Raw genomic sequence first — 9,277 nt, 5'->3', positions numbered from 1 at the left:
TTCCCAAAGTTTCACTGAATAACTCCCCCAATTCATTCCCTTTGCATCATACCTCTGGCAACCATGGTAATTATGCCATACCTTAGCTGATTTGCAATGCATGCTACTTACTCAACGCCGTCGTCATCGTCGACAGAGCGTCATTGCTCCACACACAACATTGTGTTGAAAATTGAAAATGAATTTCAATTAATTTGTGTTCGTCGTCTCTGATACGTTTGTATCAGACTAAATCGGTTGAATGTTTAAAACTCTACACAATTGTTGTTCTGGCTGGATGGTTGCTTGAATGGTTGGTGGCTGGTAACAGTCAAAGTACAAACAGACCAGGGCAACAACTGAACGTCAATATTAAAGTGGCCATATACTTAAACAAACAAACATAAATATTTTTTTTGTTGTTGCCACATTTAGCCATTAAAAGTTTTGGAGTATAGGTATGTGTGTGTGTGTGCGAAAATTTAGTGAGGAGGAGCTTGCTGGAGTGAGTACCTGTTTTGTTTGTTGTTTGTTTACATATTTTTCTTTTAATAACAACTATATACACATACAGCTAAACAGGCATATGTGTATAACAACTAACACACTCCCAGCGCGATAAAAAAGTGATATTTTTTCTTGGGTTTGCTTCATCTGCTTAAAGGTGAGCAAGTAGTTTAAGTGTGGCAATTAATTGTGGTACGTTTATAATCATATTTTGTTGTTGTTGTTATTGTTTTCTTCAATAATTTGTTCTTTATGGTTTCTATTTTATATTGTAGTTTAAATTTACGCGTTTTTTTCTTTTTCCGATCAAAAGTTTTTCATTCATGTGGGAGTGTTAAAATGTGTTTTTTACCGCAAATTTATTGTTTTTAGATTAGATGAGAGAGATGAATTATTAGCGCGGCCAAAGAACAAATCAATATTTTTACGTTAGATTTTTTGTTAGCAAATATCTTGGCAATTTATCAAGATTAAAATAAATCATTAGATTTTGTTTGATTAAGGTCACTGATGGCATCAGTATATTATGAAGGCTTAGCTTTCAATGCAGATTTATTTCAGTTTAAAAGTTCAAAAGTTCAGTAAAGTTCAAGGTATTTGAAAAGAAATCTGAAGTATTTAAAAGATGTTGATTTTGTTAGAAATAAAGCAACATTCTTGTACAAGGAAACAAAAATTGAATCGATCTTGTCTAACGATCAGATGTCTGCTGAGATCGGGACTTTTCTTATGGAATCATCTCTAATATTTAGTTGGTTCTATGTAGCAGCCATTGAAAACGTTACCTCTCAAATTATACCATAAATTTCCTTCTAAAACTGAAGGAATAATGAGCTCAAGATGATTAAAAGAAATGCTGATCATATGATCCGATGCGATGTCTGCTAAGATCATGACTTTTCTTATGGATATCTGCTCTAATAGGATTAATAAGTTCTAGGGGATCAAAAGATACATTTTGCTGATCCCATTAAATGTCTGCCAAGGTTATGACTTTTCCTATGATCTACTTCAATCTATCAAAGTACTGCTTCTCTATAAGGGAAGGATTAAAGAGCCCTAGCAATTTTTAAATTCTTTTTGAGTCAGGTTATGGGGATTATTCAAACGTTTACGGACCAAAAGTTGAATTTTAAGAAACCTTCAATTTCTAATATATACACTTCGAAATCTAAAGATTTCTTATTTTTCAGTAAAGCAATTTTCGATAAACTTTTTCAAGATCTTTAAAGATTTTACTTATTTTCTTTAAAATACTAAGTGATTTCCAAAAAAAACACTACTTATACACAATTTCATACCTTTACTACAGGGACACCCCTTCCTCCACCAACGCTTAAGCATTTTTACTCGACAACTGTTTGGCCAGCTCAGTATATTTTAAGAATTTCGATTGAGGACTTTCATCGTAGGGATTGATGGTGGGTGTTGTGGCAACACTGGACGGTGGTGTTGATTCCAAACGTTGTTGTTGCTGCTGCTGTTGAGCTGCTGGACTCTTAGCTGAAGTCATACTTTTGGGAGAAGTCATCGATTTAGGTGAAATGGCTGACATAGCAGCTGGTGATTTCATGCTATTCATATCATGATGTTGGTCATCTTTGACAAAGTGCACCTTGGAGAGATGATGACGATAGGCACCCTTCGAGCTGAATGGTGTATCACAGAAGGAACATTTAATAATGGAATCAGCTGTAACAACAGCATCATTGCAAGCCCAGCTAAAGGCCAACATGCTGGCACTACTGCCACTGCTACCACTGCTACCACTAGCACCACCCGCATTTGAGGCACCAGCACTAGAAGAACTAGAATGTGTTGGTAAATTGTTGTTGTGGTGACTGCTATTGGATGAACTGCGTGTATTGGCTGCAGGCGTATCAGTAGTTTCGCAAAGTTTTTGTAAAGCAGCCAGAGGATTGGCATTGGTTTTCTTAGCCACTGTGTTGTTACCCGTATTATTGTTATTATTCTCCACCGTTGCACTATTAATCGCATTTGTGTTCATGTTATTAAGATTGTTAAACATGGAGGATAAAGCATTAAGACTACTACTTTCTGTTAAGCCTATATTCGGTTTCTTTTCACTACTCGAACAGGTTGACTTGGGTGTTGCCGAACGTTCACTGATGCTGGGACTAATGGCCCGAGAGCTGGGTGTTAGCGAGCTATGCCTCATGTCAGTTTCCTTCATTTTGTGACAATCCAAGTCCTCCTGATCATCGGGTATATTGAATTCTTTCTTAACTGAAATTTTCTTTGGTATTTCATTGATGGGTATATTGTCGGCATCGTTTAACTGATCGCTATTATCAATTGGCTCGGATTTGATTTTAGTGGCGTACATGGCATCCCTAGTTTCTTTAGGAGTTTGATAACTTTTATCGGGTGTTAGACGTGGTGTGGGTTGTCTGGATAGATCATAGGAGCGTTCTGGGGTAAACGATTCTAAACGACTGCTACAACGTTCGGACACTGAACTCGATTCACTGGCACTGCGGTCACGATTTGAGGGATAATTCGAATAGGAACGTAAAAATTGCATAGTTTGAGGATCCATTAAAGGTTTAGTATAATCAACATTATCATCGATACCCAAGCGTTTAAGTATACTGGAACCTAGGGGAGTACCTCCGGATGTAGTCTCTCCATAGGCGGAGGATTGACGAGGTCTTGAGTCGAAACTTTTTTCGATTAATTGCTCCAAAGCACTTAATACGGAAGTGCCGCCGCTAGACTTTTCCGATTCAGTGGGAGGCAAGGGGCACAAAATATCAGCTCTAGCATTAGTTGCTGACAGAGGGGAACTATTACCATCTGAAGTTTTGCGTCCATCACTACGACTGTGTGGAGTCTGTGGACTGCTTAAACGTTCTTGCGGCGTTGAGGGTCCAAAGGGAGATTTCATTGTATTATTGTTATTATTTTGAGATCTGGGTGACAAAACCAAACTACGATCAATACACTGGCGAATGTGATCTACAAACATGGCGGTTTCTACTTTATCACCACAAGTTTCACAGGCTAGTTTCGTAGAAACGGCAAAATCTCGTAACGGCTTGAGAGCTTGATCTAGACCGGCAGCTTTAAAATCATGTTGTGCTCTTTCCATTTCTAACAGCTTACGAACTGGCAAGGATTTTTTGCGTTTCTCCCTTGCCTGCCGACCTCTGCCTCTAATCATTGTTGGCACATTTTCAGCTGCTGCTGCAGTACGTATCATGTGTTCCTTGTAATGATTGTTCTTCACCATGTGATTGCTCAACTCTTTTAGAGTTGAAAACGCTTGATCACATACTTTGCATGTCAGCACTGCACTAACAGTGGAATTTGTTGCATTAGCATTAGGAGACAAAGCACTGTTATTAACTGTAACCGTAGCATTATTGCTGCCTGAGTTGTTGGTGGCAGCATTTGCAGAAGATCCTCTATTACTGCTAGTGCTGTTATCTCGTGACGTTTTCTCATCGGTTGACTTCCAAGAAATGATTTGTTCTTGCGATATTATATTTGTATAATGTTGAGTCTCTTGCATGTGACTTGTCATTTCAGCCAGAGAACGGAAACTTTGTCCACACCACATACATTTCAATATTTGGCGCGTTTGTTCGGCACCTTTGCCCAGCCACACATCTTGTCCACGCACTAGTTTGCGTGGCAATGGCATCGTTTCTTTGATTAGCATGTTTAGATCAGATTTGCTGCCACCAGATGTTGCTGAACTATTGGCAGTTAATGCTGCTGCTGCTTGAGCTGATGCTGTGCCACTACTTTGCGTGGTTGAATGACGAGAATGATGGGAAGATTGTGTCGTTTGATTGCCGCCACTATTTGCTGCCGTGCTATTTGAGCCAACACTAGGTGGAACATTAACACCACAATGTTGGGTTTCCTTCATGTGCGTGGTTAGCGATGCTAAAGTGGCAAAACTTTGCTTGCACCAAACACATTTGAAAACATCTTTGACAGCATCAGCACCCTTATTCAGCCAATGTGATTGCCAAGCACTGTGACGACCATTTGACGTGGTGGTTGTCGTTGAGGAAGTGCTGGTAGTACTGGTTGAATGTCTAGTTGAGTTGTCTGTATGATCAGTTTTTGCCGATCCTCCAAGTCTTGTCATTTCAGTCATTTTCTCTAAAGCTTTGGTAGCTTCATTTGGTGCAATTTTCGTTTTGGCATTCCAATCCAGTGAGAGTGGAGTCTTTGGTGACATGTTGGCTGCTGCAACAGCTGCCAAATATGGATTTATTGGAGGTACCCATGTACTTGAAGCCGGCAATGATTTATAATCATTTGATCTTGCCAATTTCCGATTGCTTATTAAAACGGGTTCCTCTTCGTCTGATTGACGTTTGCGTCCATGATTTACCGATAAATCTAATGGACTATTCAGGTCTTCTGCTTCATTATCATTTCCATTATCAGCCTCATTATCAATTCGTTCGCCATCAGCTGCATCCTCATCATCTTCACTGCCATTGGCATCATCGTCAGAATTCCGTCGGCTACGTTTTGTGCTAAAATCCAATGCTGATGTATCGACACTATCACTGGCATTAGGTGGTGTTGGTGTCAAGGTTTGTTGGGAATTCGGCGAATGTGCAACTTGTTGTGTTGCCTGTTGTACCAGCGATGCAGCTGCTGCTAAAGGATTTGTTAATAGTAAATGATTTTGTTGAGCTGCAGCAGCAGCTGCATTAAAATATGCAGCCATTGCTGCTGATTGTGGTGGTAAGAGAGCGGCTGCTGCTGCGGGTGCCAATGTTGCGGGTAACGGTAGACCAACTGGTGGTGATGTTGGTGTAGGTGTCTGTGCCGGTGTATGACCTTCATGCCCAGAGTAATGTGATTCATTTGATGGACAACGAACATCATTGTTGGCCGAAGCTGAGGCGGTAGATTCGCGTGACTGACAACGTGGGCTGGCAAGTTCACTGCAAGTAAAATTTAATTAAATTGTAAAATTAAATTTTGTTTGTTTTTAAAGAAATCAAAAGCATTATTGAAGACATTATCATGATAAACATTTTTAGTTCAAGCATGAAATTAAATATTTTATTTCATCGATTTATTATGGCATCATAATATGAATTCATTTCTTAAATTCTTAAATATACAATTTTGTCATTCCATTTGCAACACATCAGGATAGACCTATTCGGTATTATTTTCTAAAAGAAAGTAGCCATGTCTGACGATAGGGTTAGAACATTAGGAATACAAGAAAGGCAACTGTTATAAAACTAGATACAAACTATCTTCTTTGTTGTAAAAAGTGATTCTGATTTTTAGACTATAAAAGATACCCTTTTGACAGTACAATAGGGTCTGAAGAGGAGTCCTACAATGATGATAATTGTCACAGAAATACATATACACATTCTTAACTAATTTCTCGGTGATGTAAGTAATTCTAATTCTTAACCTGCGAAGTTAAAAGAAAATTTTCATATCGCTTGTAAACCATTAAAGTCGTAGTATTCTTATCAGATTCTAAAACTATCAAGTTATGACCATCCGCCTGACTGTTGTAGTCTCAATGAAGAGGCCTGACAATTTTTACAAATATACTCCCTTAACAAGCAATGTTTGCTACACATACAAGTGCCACAACCTTTGTAACACATGAAAATATTGGTCGTAGTTCCATAATTGTATATATATTGTGGGTTATTATCAGATTCTAGGAAGATCTAGCAATGTCCGTCCATCCATCCGTCCGTCTGTCTAACGACTATAAATGTGGACATCAGTCTATAACACATCAAAATTTTTGTCTCACAAGAGTATATATGTATATTCTGGGTCCTAGGTTCTAACACGATCAACTTCCGTCTGTTGCAAAACGATAGATCCTATTCCAATCAAAAGAACCAGAGGGCTGCAGTGTCAAATATTTTCCGCTGATAAACACTGTTTTGCATTGTTCTTATCAGATTCTAAAACGACCTAGCAATGTCCGTCTGTTATGGGCACGATACAATCTAAACAAGAGGAACTAGAGGGCTGAAGATTTTCACAAATATTCCATATTGGAAAAGCGGGCATTTGTCTGTTATAGAAAATGGACAACGTTAGACACCGTTTGCAAAACGTCTTTATAAAGGTTGTGTACCCGGAAATGTATATAAATTCTTATTAGAGCAATGTCCGTCAGTCAGTTTTTTGTAGTCGCGATAGATTCTAAACGAAATGAACTAAGAGGCTGCAATGACAAATAATCTGGAATAATAAACACTGTATTGAAAATGAGCTATATGGGTCAATGATTTCAGCTACCAACCCTACAGTAGGTTTCCGCATATTAGATTCTAAGTTGGCCAAACAATGTCCGTCCATCTGTCTGTTGTAAAGGTGTTAAAACCTAAACAAGATTATAGCTAGAGGGCTAGAATCTTTCATAAGTTGAAATTCGTCATAAACAATTCCAGCGTCAACCCTAATCTCCCGGTTTTATAAGAATCGGACCATAATTGACCCTACCCGCCATATACTTAACACCTTGTATAAAAATAATGATATTGAAATAATTATTAAGAAACTAATCACTTTTTTAAAATTATATGAAACTCGGTCCATTCTCGACCCTAGCGGCCATTTTAGGCGATATACTTAAAACCAATTCAGCATAATTTTAATACATTTTTAAACAGCGGTACTAAATGATTCAAAGATGGAAGAAAGTTTAAATGATTAACTAGAAAGAAAGGTTTTTAAAAATAGCGACGGAATTTGAACTTTAATGAAATCGAGCATTTTAATGGAATACTGGTTATCTGATAATTTTCTAGTATTGTTGACAAAAGAATAGTTTAACAGGGGAATGGAAAAGTTGTTCGTTAAAGGCCCAAATAGACTACACAAGCGGGTTATCAAACATACTTTTTTCATTCGCACACACACTACATAAACATTGCTCGCACAAACACCGATTTTTTTCACGTTTTTGTGGACTTGCAAAGATACAGATGTCAATTTTTCTTAGAAATGGAAATTTTGTGAAAATTTTGTTGTTAATGAATATAAACAATACAAACGGTTTGACAAAAATTCAATATGTTTGTGTAAAAATCAAATTTTTTTAATTTTTGTACAAACGAACAGCAAGCATTTGTACAAACACGAAACACCCTCATACACTACACAACAGGCTTGCACAAACGTAAAATATTGGTATGTTTGTCAAGCCGCTTGTGTAGTCTATTTGGGCCTTAAGTTGTCTCTTTCATTTTCTACATTTGTAGAAGAATGTATATGAATTCAATTAATACAATTTTTAATAATTAAAAAATTTTTTAAAATTTTAACCAAAAACAAAAAAAATTAATAAAAATTCACTTTAATATTCACCTTGCATTCAAAGCCTGTCGATAGATTTCCAACATAACAGCCTCGTGCAGCATCATAATGTTGCTTTGGATACGTTGAAACACACACAATATTTACGCAAAAGTAGAAGAAAAAAAATTGTAACGAAATTCTATTCCAAACGCACACACAATAAAGGGTCTATAACACACACCAAGTAACACATGGAAATAACGCACACGCGGAATGCCACCTCTCCGAACGCACAACATACAACACAAATCAACAAGCATTTAGTAACGCAAGACAAACAAAAAAAAAAAAACACTTGTTAATTCAACAGGAGGTTGGTTTGCAAATGGGTTGTGGGTATGTGTGTGTGTGTGGGAAGGGGGTGGTTGTTAAAGTAGGCGAAATTTAAATATTCTGCTTAAATGTTTGTTTTAACAAATTAGTATTTGTTATTTAAATAGTTTTTCTTTTTTTTGACAAGTATAATGTCACTTTAATGTTTTTCTTTGTTTGCTTAGATGTTTGTGTCAATGTCATTCAGTTTTTGAGCGTGTGTGAGTGTGTGTGTTCGTTCCATCATTGTGTTTGTTATTTGTTTTGTTGTTGAAGAACATTTTAAGCTTTCAATCAAAAACACTCATATTCACTCACTCATTTAGTGGGTTTTATTTTGATTTTTTTTCTTTCTTATTTTTTTTTTTTTTTTGTTGTATTCTGTTAAAGATGTAGTGACGTTTACATTCACTCTCCCTTGAAGTATACTAAGCAACTATACAACAAACACACGCGTCAAATAAATCAACTGTCAAAGTGGTCAAAGTTATTAAATAGCAAATAACGGGTTGACATTTCTTTTTTGGTATTTAAGAATTTTATTGTTGTTGTTGTTGTTTTCTTAAAAGAATCTCTGGGTGGGAGTTTTTAATTTTGTTTTTAGAATGATTTATTAGTAATTTTTATAAAAACACATAATTTTTAATAATTTTGATATGTTTTTTTTTTTAAATTTCACCCCACAAAATTTGTTTTTTTATTTTCAATTTTGTTTATTTTATTTTAGTATTGAGCTTTTAAATATTTTAAATAAAATTAAAATAACAAATAAATCACAGCAGAGAACATTTTTTAAATTTTTTTTATAATTATTGCAATTTAGTTTTTATTTAAAGAACTTGACTAGTTTTTGAAAAATTTACGTGGTTTTTTGTTTTATTGTTTTATTAAAATTTAAGAAATTGTTTTTTTTTTTCTTTTGAAATTTACGATGTCGCCTTTGCCAAGTCGTTTTAGCGACTAACTGGCTATTGGATTTTCCTGTTATGAGTTCTTTGACAAAAAAACAACAAAACCAAAATCCTTTATGCCCATAAAGCACAAAAAATTAAGTTTTATTACGAGCTACAGCAGCAAACATTGCGCAGTAAATCAGGATTTGTTTTATAGAGAGCAGAGAGTCTTTTTAGCACAC

General features: G+C 36.1%; 1 protein-coding gene across 1 annotated transcript; it reads right to left on the bottom strand.

The window, feature by feature from the left end:
- Positions 1-796: 796 nt before the first annotated feature.
- Positions 797-8,719, bottom strand: LOC119612365 (protein tiptop). Its single transcript, XM_037968172.1, has 2 exons — positions 7,840-8,719; positions 797-5,423 (listed from the first exon to the last, which is right to left on the bottom strand). The coding sequence occupies exons 1-2, from the start codon at positions 7,893-7,895 to the stop codon at positions 1,823-1,825; spliced, it is 3,657 nt and encodes a 1,218-aa protein (XP_037824100.1). The 5' UTR covers positions 7,896-8,719; the 3' UTR covers positions 797-1,822.
- Between the last annotated feature and the right edge of the window lie 558 nt (positions 8,720-9,277).

Source organism: Lucilia sericata, unplaced genomic scaffold, assembly GCF_015586225.1.
Source record: "Lucilia sericata isolate MDLA Ls3-8-SP2 unplaced genomic scaffold, ASM1558622v1 Contig001664F_arrow, whole genome shotgun sequence".
Classification (NCBI taxonomy): Eukaryota; Metazoa; Arthropoda; class Insecta; order Diptera; family Calliphoridae; genus Lucilia; species Lucilia sericata.
This window is presented reverse-complemented; position numbering and strand designations above follow the sequence as displayed.

What these genes read in the sequence shown, in the direction of transcription:
- LOC119612365 (XM_037968172.1), bottom strand. Translation starts at nt 7,895, where the DNA reads ATGATGCTGCACGAGGCTGTTATGTTGGAAATCTATCGACAGGCTTTG. An exon ending in CGACAGGCTTTGAATGCAAG is followed by an intron (nt 5,424 to 7,839) that starts GTGAATATTAAA and finishes TTTTACTTGCAG; the next exon opens with TGAACTTGCCAGCCCACGTT.